Raw genomic sequence first — 12,830 nt, 5'->3', positions numbered from 1 at the left:
AGAACGAAGAGGTCGGGGCAAACAAACGCAGTGGGTATACAGGCAACAGAAAAGGAAGGAAGGCAACAAGAAACGAAAAGAGTGTGCGAGGAGAGAGGAACAAGAGGTAAGAGAACCGGCGAGGGTAGACAGACACGGAGTAAGAGAAACCAGGGTATGCACAAGAGAAGGAAGGAAGGACGAAGCGGGCCGCGCTCACCACCCGAGGTGGCCCGAGCCCGTCCCCGTGCTCGGCGAAGGCCACGACAGCCTCGCGCCAGCAGTGCCGGCACGGCGCCCGAAGTGCTCGAGCTCGACTTCGACGCCGCCGCCGTACAGGTCGACCCAGCCGGGGCTCGTCATGCCGTCGCCCGCACCCTGCGCAGCGGCCGTCGATCGCTCCCAGCTCGCACCCGTCGCGAGGGACGGGCTGAAGCCGAGCGGGAGACGACCCTTGGTGCCACCGGGAGTGCTGAGCGCGGCTTGGAGGCGCGCGCTCGGGCTGCGGAGGTGGTACTTGGTCGACTGGAGCGCCGAGCCAGACGTCGACGAGGGCGGAGGCGAGCGGAAGGGGTCGTCGATGTCGCCCGTCGCGAGCGCGTTGAGGGCGGGAAGGAGGCGGGCGCCGGTCGGGCGCACGCCCGCCTTCTTCTCCGGGTCGGCGACAGGCTCGAGCTTGTCCTGCACAGGCGACATGGGCGCGCGAGGGCCGCCACGGACCGAAGAGATCTGCGGTAGAGGAGGAACGATCAGTCGGGGATCTATGGCAGAATGGCCAGCGAAGGAGAACACACCGGACTCTGCGTGTGGACGAGCGCCGTCGGCGAGAGCATGACCTTGTCGCTCTCGGTGCGCTGCCTACGCCTCGGCAGGAATGTCGTCGAGGCTCCCGCCTGCGTGGGCGATCCCGCCGACACGGCGAGGAGCGTGGCACCGCTGCGGGGCGAACCGCGGTTGCCCATAATGCCGCTCGCTTCGGGCGAAGCAAGGAGCGCCAGCGCACGGTGGTTCTGCGACGCGGCGCCGCCGTACGAGAGGGGCTGGTACGGGCCTGCGAGGCGGTGATACACCGATGTGGGCGGCGACATGGTCGTCGAGAGGAGCGGCTCGTGAAAGCGCGAGAGGGTGCGAGCGGGAGGCGGCGAGGCCGGAGGGGGCGCGAGCTTGCCCGGTGCGGCGTGCGAGGGGAGCATGGGTGTGGAGGCAGTGCGGGCGAGGTTGACCGGCGGCGCGAGCTGCGGGACCTGCCGCTTGACGTCTTCGGCGATGGGCCCCATCGCGCTGCTGCTCTTCTCGGCGTGCGCAATTGCAGCCGCAGCGGCGGCGGCAGCGACCGAAGCGGGCTCGAGGAAGCCCATCGACGAATGCGAGCGCGCGAGTGGGACGGGCGGGGCGAGCTGTGCCTGCTCCTCGATGTGCGGGCGCTGCAGTCCGGCGGCGGACGCCGGGCGGACAGGTGCGGCGGCAAACTCGATCTCAACAGGCGGCTGTAGCTGCAGCGCGGGTTGCGGTGCGGGCGAGGCAGCCGAAACGGGAGTGAGGGAGCGATTCGACATGGTCGAGGACGCGGGCGACGGCGCGGCGACAGGACGCTGCGGCGGCTGAGGATGCGAGGCGCGTGACGCGACACTCGGAACTGGCGAGTCGCTCCTGGACGAGACGAGCGAGACGGTCGACTGGCGGCGCTGCTGCGACGCGGGCAATGCCGGCGTCGGTGCGGCAGTGCTGGACGACGTCGACGCGGCGCTGTCAGTCCGCAGGAGTTTCTGCGGACTCGGCCTCGTCACTGCAGTGCCGACCGTCGCCTGCGCCGCCTTTCCCTTGCGCCTCGTCGACGACTGGCCGCCTTTGCGGATGAAATCGCCGTCGACAAACTGGTCCTCCGTGCCGGGCTTGATGGCCCAGAGGCAGCCCTTGCCCGGGTTGTCGGGCGCGCGCACCGTCTTGATGAAGCACGGGTTGAGCGAGAGATTGTGCCGAATCGAGTTCTGCCAGCCGGCGTCACCCTTCTTGAAGTAAGGGTAGCGTGCCATGACCCACGCGTAGATGTCGGCGAGCGCCATGCGGTGGTCCTCGGTCGAGAAGAGCGCCTGGCCGATCAGCGCGGCGTACGAGTAGCGCGGCTTAGTGTTCGGGTCGCCGATCGGCGTGGGCAGGCTCTCGGTCCTGCGCGCCGTGGGACGCTTCGAGCGCGACGTAGATGCTTCGGTCGACGAAGTGTCGCTCCGTACAGGTTCCGCCCTCGGCCCTGGGCTCGAGCGGGCAAAGCGCGGCGGGACGTAGTCAGAGTGATGAGACGAGGTGGGCGACGAGGACGGCACGCCGCCGTAGATGAAGTCGGGAGCAGAGGCAGGGTGAGGCTGCACGTCCGCGTTTACGAGGTACAGCTGGTGGCGGGGTGCGCCTGCGCCACGCTCCGATGCGGCTGGTGACGAATCGCAGAACGACGGAGCGCGCATCGACATCGAGCCGGCGGAGGGCGTCGGCGAAGTCGGCCGCGCATGGTCGAGCGACGCGGTGAAGTTACTCCACCGCGTGCGCTTCAATGTGTTCTCCTGCGACGAGCTAAAGATGTCGCGCGAGCGGGACGCCCCGCCCGACGAGAACGGCGAGGCATTGCCGCGGAAGGGGCTCGAGTCGACGACCTGGGGAGGCCAAAGTGTCAACATAGAAACACTCGTCACAGTGAAATGTCAACTCACGATGTCGGAAGAGCGGTCGACCTCCTTACGCGGACTGAGCGGCGAACCCTTCCGCCCTGCCAGCTCGTTCGCCTCGAGCTCGTCCAGCTCGCTCCTGAGCAACCTCGCGACGTCGGGCGAGAAGAGCACGCTCGTATTGGGCTTGGACGGCGCGGGGCTCATGAGCGCGTGCTGTGGGTAGCTGACGAGGGGCTTGTTGCGGGCGGGCGAAGCGGGCGCAGGAACGACGGCAGGCTGAAGCGTCGGCGTCGTCTGCGGCTGCTCGGACGCGACCGGGTGGGCCTGCTCCATGGCTTGGTCAAAGTGCGGCACGGCGGCATCGGGTGCAACGACGGCATCGGGGGGCTGGCTCGAGATGAAGCGGTCCATCATGCCGCGCTGACCCGCAAGTGAAGGACTCGCATTCGCGTCCGTCACTGCGAGCGAGCTGCGATTAGCGCCGCTGCCGCTCGCGAGTGGCGACGGTGCCAGGCCGGGCGAGATGTGGTTGGCCGCCGACGCCCGGGTCGCGGTGCCCGGACGGCGGTTGACGAGCATGCTCGCGAGCGAACGGCTCTCCGACTCGTCCTCGTCGCTGCTGCTGGAGCTCTCCTCCTGCGCCCACTGCCGCATCGCGAGCTCGGCGGCACTCGGGCCAGACGAGTCGCGCTTCTGCCGTTTGACCGAGCGACCGGGCACTTCGTACTGCGGACGAGCACGTGTTCGTGCCGCATCAGTGTCAAAGGCGGACTGGAGAGAGCTGGTGGTGGGCGTGCGAGAGATGGAGTGAGGGTAAGGGTGCTGCTGGTGCGAGTTCGGCGGAAACGGCGACGGTGCAGACGACAAGCTCGGACTGGTTGCCGAATAAGGCTGCGATGAGACGCCAGGGACGTAGCCAAAAGGCGAGACGCCCGGAATGGACAGAGGCGGCGGCGCCGCCGAGCCGTCTTGGACACCGTCGGTGCGGAGGAAGCGCATGACCTGCTGCTTTGCCTGCTCAAACTGGTCGGGCGTGATGCCGAGCGCCTGTGCTTGCTTGAACGCGTCGAGCGAGGCCTGCGCCGAGAGTGTGCGTGCGGGCGCAGCGGTGCGCGTCGCGCGAGTCGAGCGTGACGGCGCCGCATGTGCGAGCGCAGGCGTGCTCGACGACGTGCGGCTTGCGCGTGTGCGACTCGGGATCTCGTGGACAAGCGTGCCATCCGACTCGGGCAAGAACGAGACGGACTCGGTCGGACCGACATGCGGCGACGAGTCGAGATGTCCGCCTCCCGAAGAGGTGCGGATGCGCACACTTCGCCGCGGCTGGTGCTTGCCATTTCTGTGACGGCTAGGTGCGTCATGACGGTCCGAAGGAGTGGCGATCACGTCGGTCGGGGGAGACGAGGACGACGCGTCGAGGTTGGCGATGCGGTGGGAAAGTGCGGGTGTCGAGTGCCCAAAGATGGACGACGAAGGGCCCGAGGGGCTCGTGGCCTGGTGCACGGACATGGTGCTGTATAATGCGTACGAGCGCAGCGGAAGAGAAGGCGATGGAGGGTCGATCACGTCGAGATGAAGCTGCTCGAGGTGAAGGGGACGAGTGAGCGGGCGCGCGACCACCGTCACGCGTTGTACAAGTCTGCGATACGTACAAGCGGTAGCGGCGAGGGCAGGGACGCGTCGAGCGTCGCGCTGGACGCGAGCGAGATAGTGCCGCGGTCGTGTTGCCAGTGACGCCTGCGCACAAGGGGAGGGGGCGGCCGGGCGTCAACAGCCCGCTCATGTCGCGCGACGCGATGCGCCGTGATAGTGAACACACCTTTTCGTGCGATTGCCACGCGGTACAGTTCTCTAGCAGGCGCAGGTTGGCTGGTGGGCGGCACCTGGGGCGGTCGGGTCCAGAGTGCGGCGAGCGCGTCTCGAGTCGCGCGCAGGCGAGTGTGCGAACGCTGCAGGTGTCTTGACTGCGTGCTGTAGAGTTCCTCGCGAGTCGAATGCAGGCTGCACGCGCGCAGAGGCGGTGGGCGGGTCGCCTGAGTCGGGTCGTTTACGATCGACGACGACGAGCGGGTGGAGAGGCTCGGGGGAGGTGGGCGCGGGTGGTGAGCGGGTCGGGGGCGTGCTGAAGCGCAGTACAGCCCGTGCAGCTGGCCCGTGCGCTGCCTGGGAGCGAGTGCGAGGACGCGAGGCGGTGAGAGCGGGCAGAGGCGGGACGGCGGACTCGTCCTTTCGTGAGCGTCCGCGGGCACACGTCGCCTCCGCCTCGCGTGAGGCAGCCGGCAGGCACTCTGACAAGCCTGATCACTCGCACGGCCAGTAGTGCTGCTCCCACCGTCGCCCCTCAGTCTCTCACGAGCCATGTTTTGCGCACGGGCGCGTCCCCCCTGCACGCATCAGTCGCGTGTTCGCTCGCTTGCATCGCGCTCTTGCTGCTTGCTAGCTGCTTGTACCGTCTCACTGGTGGTAATGACACGTCCCTCTCGCTCGAAACGCGTCCGATCGCAAAGACGCCACGCGCTCCCCCGTCCCGAGAACTCAAAACGGCGAGGCGGGGTTCATTGTCGTGCTGAGGACCGGCGCGTTGTCTTGCGACGAGCACCGTGACAAGATGGCTCTGAACTCGTGCACCTTGCCCGAGCATGCGATAACTGCGAACGCAGTTGCACGGGCTTCGCCGCTTCCGTCCCCCGGAGACGGCTCCTGTCTGCCCGAAGACAAAGGCGCACCTCCATTTCCCCCTCCTGCGAGCGAAGTCGATTGCAGGCGCACTGTCCTCTACGTCCCCTCCCTCGTTTCAGCTTGCAAGGCCCTTCCCCTGCTCCTTATCCCGTGTAGCAGGATGCGGCGCACCCGTCGCCGATGCCATGCAATGTACCTCCTTCGCCTTTCTTGCATCGCAGCGAGAGCTCTGGTAGCCACTGCGAGAGCTCCCTCGTCGCTGGTCGACGCGGCTCGCCCATAGCGCATCCCCTCGTCCCAAGGCTGCCCATCGCCATGGCCTCCTTTTCCACTCAGCCGTCCACGCCAGCCGTCCTTCTAATCCCGCCGACTCCACCTACCTCCGCCACTCCCTGCTCACCTCCGTCCCCTGCGCAGCGCCGCATCCCTCGCGTCCCTCCTCCTCCGCTCGTCCTCCTCGACTCCTCCTGCTCTTCCTCCCTCCCGGAAGCAGACGCTCGCCCGCGCTCAAGCGCGCTCGGCGCAGCCCACGTCCTCGAGTGGTACCTCTCGCCGAGACCCCGAGGCCCGCAGTCGCCGCTCGCTGCACCAGCATCGCGGCGCAGCCTGCCTTTCTCGGGCTTAGTCGTCGTCACTGCCGAAGGCGCGACGGCTGGATCGTCCACGCATGCGCCAGCAGTGGGGCTTTCGACAGCAGCAGGCGCAGCGACGAAGCAGAAGCTCAAGCTCAAGCCAAAGCGCCCTCGCCTTCGCCGGTCCAAGTCGACGCCCGCGGCTCGCTCGCCTCCGATGCAGCCGCCCAGCGTCGGCGACATGCCGGTCAGTCCGGTCCAGCGGGACACCAGGAACCTCGAGCGGGAGGCGGGGAAGGAGGCAGAGTACCGACATGTCGACGCCAAGCTCAAGTTCGCGATGGAGTCGCTCGGGTTCTAGCAGTCGATCGCAGTGCAAGCTGAGCCTGCTTCCGTGTCCTCTCGATCCGGTGACCGAAAGAAAGAGTCGTGAGGCAGCGCGGCGCAGCGCGAGAGAGTGGCTCACTGCAGGTGGAACGGCTGTACCCACGCGTCGGCCGCCTCGAACTGATCCGCCAGCTCGGGCGACATGGCCGGGCTCGACGACTGACGGAGTGAGCGCACGGCGAGCATGACCTGCCGGGAAGAATATCAGTACGAGCTGAACGTTCAGCCAGGCGGAGAAGAGACGCACGAGGTTCCAGAAGCGGAAGCCGCGTTCGAGCTCTGCGCGGACGTTCTTGACGTTCGGGAACGCGTCCTGCAGCAAGCCGAGGACCTGCTCCTTGGCGTCCTTGATCGTCTCGCGCTCGTCGCGCGTCGCCGCGCCAGCCTCGCCCTCCTTCTTGGCCGTGCGCGCGACGACCTCGATCCCGCCAGACATGTGGCACACCGTGTCGCCGTACGCCTTGAAAAGGATGCCCATGCCCGTATTGGTGTCGGCCTGGAACGGGAGCGAGAAGGCGACGCCGAGGTAGTCGGCGTACGAGCGCTGCGCGTCGGACCGCAGGAGGCAGTTGACCGCTATCGCCTCAAACAGATTGCGCATCGAGCGCGAGGTTGCGCGGAGGAACGAATTGAAGACGAGGAGTTCGCGCGAGAGCGGGCCGTTCCATGCGCCGGGCTGCGGGACGCGAGACGATCAGCGCGGAGCCAGTCGGGTCATGCAGACGAGTGAGACGCACCGTGAAGACGAGGGGGACGATGCTGAGTACGCGCATGACGAGGAGCATGCTGCGCTTGTCGGCGTCGGTCCCGCCCTGGAAGTTGGGCCCGCCCGAGTACGGCCTCGTGCCGATGCGCCCGTTGTGCAGCACGCCGGCGCGCAGCAGTTCGAGCGTGAGGAAAAGCGGCTCCTGGAATTTGTCGTTGACCTTGGCGTTCTTCATTGCGAGGTGGAGGGCAGAGGCGTGAGGGGTGTGCATGTGGGCAGAGGTGAGGAAGCTGCGCGCCACAACCCCATTCAGAGGGTTAGTGGGCACTCGCGACGGTCGATGGAAGGACCAGCACGCACGATCGCAATTCAAGGAAACGCCAGAGCGTGTTGGCGACGATCTCGTCCTTCTTGTCGAGTGGCTGTTTACGCGATCAACCGTCAGCACACTCGACAGCGACAGAGTAATGAGCGCAGCGCACTCGCTCGGCGTTCTTGGGAACCATGGTCCGCTGCGCCAAGCTCGTGTTGCTCGTCGCCCCCAAGCACAGGCACAGGTCAATCGTCGATGACTAGAAGCTCGAGGCGTCAGCACGGGTTCGGGCGGACAGGACCAAATGACCGCAGGACGACGCACCGCTTGTCGTCGCAGCTCGTCCTCGATGTGCCTCGACCCGACGTTCCACTTGGACACGGTCTCGATAAAGGCCTGCGTGTGGGGCGTCGCGTGCGGGATGGGAAAGTCGGCGCCGGGCTGGAAGTAGTACGCGGCGTGCACGGGCTTCTTCATCCACAGCGGGTGCAGCACGTTGCTGATGAGGGCGAGGCTGACGCAGCGCGGGCTCTGCGCCGGCTCCGTCAGAGCCTTGACGTACCGCTCGTACTCGGGCGTGCCGCCGCACAGCGGCACCGGCTCATACAGGTGGCCCGTCGCGAGCGGCGCGATCACCTGCGGGCCCATGAGGCCGCGGAAGACCTGGTAGTACACCTCGTCCGGGAAGCGCGAAGAGAAGATGTCGCCGAGGTCGACGGGGACGTCGGCCGACGTGAAGATTTGCGGAGGGGGCTGGTGGTGGGCATTCGGGCCGATGGGAGCGGGAAGAGGGGCGACGAGCGGGAGAGGGTAGACGCGCCCTTCGTGCGCGGCAAGGACGAGCGAGAACTTGATCATGGCGCGCGAGCGCGCGAACGTGTCGGCGTAGTTCGTGTGGTAGACGGGCTGGAAGTTGTGGTGCGCGAGGACGGCGTTGACGCCCGAGCCGCGCTGGCGGATCGTGTCCACGACCGACCGGAGGTGGAAGTCGCGCGGGTCAATGGCAGGGAAGGTGGGCGAACCGTCGAAGCCGGCGAGGACGCCGAGGTCGAGGAATTGGTCAGGCGTGAGCCCCATCGACTCGAGGAGCGCGCCCTTGGACGCGAACGAGATGGTCTGGCGCTTGAAGTTGATGTCGAGGATGATGCGGTCGAGCCCGTCAAACATGAAGAGCTCGTTTGCGCCGTAGATCGAGTGCACGTACGCGCGCTCGTGGCGCTCGAGGTACGCGAGCTGCGCCCAGGCGAGGTACGGCGCGACGATGAACTCGGTGTGCCGCTGCTTGAACTGGCGGTGCACGAGGCGGAGGACATCCTGCGGGAGGATCGAGCTGGACGCGCCAAACTCGGCTTGCGCCTGCGGCACGCGCCCCTGCTCGTAGTGCTCCCACGCCTGCCCGCGGCGCCAGTTGCGCTCATCGTTGGGCTGTGGCCGCTCGCGGTCGAGGGGGTTGATGCCGTTGAAGACAAAGACGGGCTTGATTCCGAGCGACTGGAGCGTGTGCATGTTTGCCTCGATCTAGTCGCATACCAACGGGCAAGTCCGTCAGCTCTGGTCACGGGCCCGTCGAGTATCATTTACGGCCGTCATCGTATCTCGCGACAGGGAGGGAGCGGAAGGTGCGCGCACCTCGGCCGTGAGGGTGAGCGGCGCGCCTCCGATGGCGGGCGTGAACGTGTCGCATTTCTCGAGCGGGTCGCGCACGCTCAAGAGCTTGCGCAGGTAGTGGTTGGCGTCGATGCCCAGGCGCGTGCCCGTGAGCGCCGACAGCGGGCACTCGCGGACGAGACCGCGCTGCGAGGGGTGGGTTCGTCAGCTGGCTAGCGATACAGCACATGCACGCAGGCGGCGCACCTCTGCGAGCCAGGCTGTGCGAGGCGGAGCGAGGACGGAACAAGCGGGGGGCAGATCAGCACGAGAAGACGAGCGCAAGAGAGCGTTGGAGCGGAGCAGGCGCACTGTCGAGACCGCGGATGGGCATCGTGCGTGCGTGCAAGCTCGCGGGAGAGGCAGCGGGCGAGCGAGAGGGGCCGAGTGGGGACGACGAGAGGAGCCTCGACGCGACGGCGACGGCGACGGCAGATTCACGCTCTCGCTCGACACACCGCTGCAGGGATCCAACTGGGGTTGCTTTTGGCACACTAAACGGGTATCGAGACAATGCGTGCAAGGGGGGGACGACACAGGGGAACAGGGGGGGCGCGCAAGAAGGATGCGAGCGAACGACGACGACGAGCAAGGCAGAGAGGGCGCGGTCTAGGGGTTGACGGCCGACACCGGCGGAGGCTTGTTGTGCCCGCCCTTGAGGAAGAACCGGAAACCCTCGTACGACAGCCCTGCGAGCGTTTTGGGTGTCAGCGCCGGCTCGAGAGAGGACAGCCGGAGGGAGTTTACGCACAGCACAACGCGTTGCTGGGCACGTTGGTGAGCACCCGCGGCGTCAGCCCGCGCATGAACCCGCCGAACCCATGTCGCTGGTGGATGATTCGGAACGCGTCGCCCATGCCGCGCGCGTTGCGGATCTGCGCGTCGTCCGACAGGCCGCGCGTTTGCAGCAGCGTCTTGCAGACGTCGAGCGGCGTCGTCACGGCGGCTGCGACTGCACCGGCGATGCCGCCTGCCGTGACGTGCGTCATGGGAGAGTATGTGTTGGCGGGATTCAGCTTGTCCCTGCGGCGAGCGAGGGGCGTCAGTCTGGGAAGGCCGGGTCCTCGAGGCGGCGGGAGCAACGCACTTGATGAACTCGTACGTCGAGAACTGGACAGCCGTGAATGGCACCGTCATCGTGAGCGTCGTCGGGTACGAGACGTAGAAGGCGCCAAGTCCCTCGGTGCGGTACACCGTCCGGAACGTCTCGGCGACCGTACGGAACTGCGACCCGTGCGCCTGCATCCGCTGCTTGACGACTGGGCGCAGGTGGGGTCAGTCAAGTGTTCACTTCAGAGCAGGTGGAGATGAAGCGCACCGTCGAACGGGTTCATCAACGCATCCGAAGTGATGGTCGCGATCGCTCCCGCGCCCGCCGTCGCCACAAACGAGTACCCGCCCGTGTTGCCGCCCGCGAGCTCCTTCGCCAGCTCGTAGCTCCCAAAGTACACGGCGTGCGCGGGGCCGGCGCCGAGGATGACGGACGCGACGCCGCGCCATAGTCGCCGCGTGCCCTCGGTGGTCGAGATGCGGGTGAAGGCTTCCGACATCGACGCGTACGCTGCAGTGGGCGAGGTCGTGAGGACCTGCATGCGAGTCTGTCGTCGCGCAAATGAGAAGCAAAGGTCAGCACGAAAGCAGTCGAGGGGAACAGGTCGCAGAGCAAGGGCGCACCTTGATCATGTCGACGGGGAACATGACGGCATGCTCCGAGATGCCGGCGAGCGAGCCCGCAAGCATGTTGATCGCGATCGAGTCGGTGCTGAGGCCCTCGTAGTCGACCTCTTCGATGATCTCAGCCATGGCGCGCGAAAGTGGGGAGGGGGGAAAGGAGCGAGGAGCGAGCCGACGAGGCGGAGTCCGCGACAGGCGATATGGATATGCAGCTGGGGGCGAGTACGAGGCGTCGAGGACCGCACTGGACAGGCAGTACGCGCGAACGGGGTCGAAGTCGGGGCGGGCGGACGGAGAATGCGAGCGAGTCGGCTGGCGAGGTGGACGAGGGCGAGGACTGCACGCGCGGGAACGCCGAGTCAGTCGCACACTCGCGCAAGCTGCACAGAGCCCCGAGTACACCCAGCCCGCCCGCAGTCGCCGCGATGAGCGCGATCTCGGTGTCTCGACGTTCCCTCAGAAAAGCAGCCAGCCCCGATCCCGCCCGTCCCTCGCCTGGTGCGGACACCTGTGCGAGCCATGAGCAGAACACGCGACTCCAACTCGCTGTCTGCTGCAAGACCGGAGCTCGGCGGAGGGGCGGATCTGGCCGCTCGACTTTCACGGCGCCGAGGCGAGGACGCGGCTCTGCACCGAAGGCACGAGCGAAGGACCGTAGCTTACCAGGTGCACTCGAGCCGTCGACTTGAGCGAGCACTGACGCTCGCGGAGCAGCACAGGGGCGGGCGCGGGGAGAGGCGGCAATTGAAGCTGGCGAGGAGCTCGGAGCGACGTCTCGGGGAACCAGGCAAAGTCCGAGGTCACGGCCCGACCACGCGCTGGCGCTCAGTCTCGCCGCAGAGAAGATTGGAGATATGCTGATAGTATAACACGGCACGAGATGACGGGTCTAACGAAAAAGAGGGGGCGACCGGGGACGGATGCGACGATGGAGGAAGGGCGCGAGGGAGATGCGAAAGGTCGGACGTGAGCCGCTCCTACAGGCCAAGCTCCTTCTGCTTCTGCGCGACAGCGTCGTGCAGGAGAATGCTGCGGGACAGAATCAGTGTGTCAGCTCGAGAAACGCGCACATTAGTCAGAGGTTTCAAACACACTCCTCCTGCTCCCACGGGTCTGTGGCCGGAAGAAGGGTCAGACCAGATGCCCCTGCCATGTCTTGTGAGGAGATGAACGTACAGTCCACCCACTTGTCCTCGATGTCGTCGCCCGCAAAGTACGCGACATCGTCCGGGATCGTCGCACGCTTCTCCTTCAGCTTGTTGTGCACTGCAGCGTTCCGCCTCGTCAGTCCTGCCCCGCGCACTGACGAGGGGGAGCAAGCACGCACCGACAAAGATGGCGAGCTTGGTTTCGGGGAAGTCGGCCTTCTTGTCCTCGGGGAGCTTGTCAAACTGAGCCTGGATGTCCTTCTTGAGCTCGGCGACGGCGTAGCCGAGGGTCGTGCGCGAGTCGTCGACCTCGTCCTGTGATATCGAGCATGAGCGCGGGTCTCAAGACCAACACCGACGCATCGCCAGCGCAGAAGCATGCGCGTGAACTGCCAAGCGAGGAGCGAAAGCCGACGCACGACGATGAGGATGCGCCTGCCGATCAGCGGGCGGTTGCCGAGGGTGGAAAAGTCGAGCCACTGGGTACGGACGACCTCCTTGCCGAGCTTCTCCTCCTGCGCGAGCCCGCTCGAGCCGTCGAACGCGCCGACCTCCTCGTAGAGCGAGAGGCCGATGGCCTGGATGGGGATGTTGCGGCGCTTGCCGTCGGCGCCCGAGACGCGCTTGAGGAAGGTGCGGAGGACGCGGGCGGGGAAGAAGCTGCGGCGGACGAGGCGGGAGAGCGGGTCAGAACAGCAAGAGATTGAGGGAAGGCGGTGCGGCGACCGCGAGGAGAGCCGTACCCGCCGCCGCCGATGGCCCTGTATGTTTATGTACGTGTCAGCGCGCCTCATCACCGATAGAAGTACGCTGCGGACGCACACCATGATGTCGGGGTCGAACTCCGCCTTGATGCGAGCAGCGCACGCGCCGATAGTGACGTGGATGTCGTTGTACGTGACACGGAGGTGCCCGTCGGCCTCGTGAGGAACTGCTGCAGAGCCGCCCATGTCTGTTGTGGGGATGCCAGCGCGGACGAGACGAGGAGAAGGAGCGGGAAAGCGAGCGGCGCTGGTGAGCTTTGTCGGACGTACAGGCGAGCAAGACGCACGCACTTTTAGCTTT

At 66.5% G+C, this 12,830-nt stretch overlaps 5 protein-coding genes across 5 annotated transcripts; 1 reads left to right on the top strand and 4 right to left on the bottom strand.

Annotated features, from left to right (window-relative positions):
* Positions 1–195: 195 nt before the first annotated feature.
* On the bottom strand, positions 196–4,148 carry JCM10292_000096 (uncharacterized protein; the record flags this gene model as incomplete). Its single annotated transcript, XM_076647202.1, has 3 exons — positions 196–708; positions 774–2,624; positions 2,682–4,148. 3 exons carry the CDS (start codon positions 4,146–4,148, stop codon positions 196–198), a joined length of 3,831 nt encoding a protein of 1,276 aa, XP_076507129.1.
* Positions 4,149–5,633: 1,485 nt separating this feature from the next.
* On the top strand, positions 5,634–6,251 carry JCM10292_000095 (uncharacterized protein; the record flags this gene model as incomplete). The annotated part of the gene is made up of 1 exon (XM_076647201.1): positions 5,634–6,251. The coding sequence occupies one exon, from the start codon at positions 5,634–5,636 to the stop codon at positions 6,249–6,251; it is 618 nt and encodes a 205-aa protein (XP_076507128.1).
* Positions 6,252–6,352: 101 nt separating this feature from the next.
* On the bottom strand, positions 6,353–9,277 carry MKT1 (Mkt1p; the record flags this gene model as incomplete). The annotated part of the gene is made up of 9 exons (XM_076647200.1): positions 6,353–6,466; positions 6,525–6,953; positions 7,015–7,273; positions 7,344–7,405; positions 7,466–7,555; positions 7,621–8,814; positions 8,926–9,090; positions 9,151–9,164; positions 9,256–9,277. The coding sequence occupies 9 exons, from the start codon at positions 9,275–9,277 to the stop codon at positions 6,353–6,355; spliced, it is 2,349 nt and encodes a 782-aa protein (XP_076507127.1).
* A 275-nt stretch (positions 9,278–9,552) lies between these two features.
* On the bottom strand, positions 9,553–10,746 carry MRS4 (Fe(2+) transporter; the record flags this gene model as incomplete). Its single annotated transcript, XM_076647199.1, has 5 exons — positions 9,553–9,632; positions 9,695–9,966; positions 10,031–10,202; positions 10,262–10,541; positions 10,618–10,746. The coding sequence occupies 5 exons, from the start codon at positions 10,744–10,746 to the stop codon at positions 9,553–9,555; spliced, it is 933 nt and encodes a 310-aa protein (XP_076507126.1).
* An 848-nt stretch (positions 10,747–11,594) lies between these two features.
* Positions 11,595–12,715, bottom strand: XPT1 (xanthine phosphoribosyltransferase; the record flags this gene model as incomplete). The annotated part of the gene is made up of 7 exons (XM_076647198.1): positions 11,595–11,646; positions 11,712–11,730; positions 11,794–11,883; positions 11,945–12,080; positions 12,185–12,425; positions 12,509–12,526; positions 12,588–12,715. The coding sequence occupies 7 exons, from the start codon at positions 12,713–12,715 to the stop codon at positions 11,595–11,597; spliced, it is 684 nt and encodes a 227-aa protein (XP_076507125.1).
* Between the last annotated feature and the right edge of the window lie 115 nt (positions 12,716–12,830).

Source organism: Rhodotorula paludigena (genome assembly GCF_050403205.1).
Source record: "Rhodotorula paludigena JCM10292 DNA, Rt_paludigena_JCM10292v1_ctg8, whole genome shotgun sequence".
NCBI lineage: Eukaryota > Fungi > Basidiomycota > Microbotryomycetes > Sporidiobolales > Sporidiobolaceae > Rhodotorula > Rhodotorula paludigena.
The sequence above is the reverse complement of the archived record's forward strand: the minus strand, read 5'-3'. Positions and strand labels throughout refer to the sequence as shown.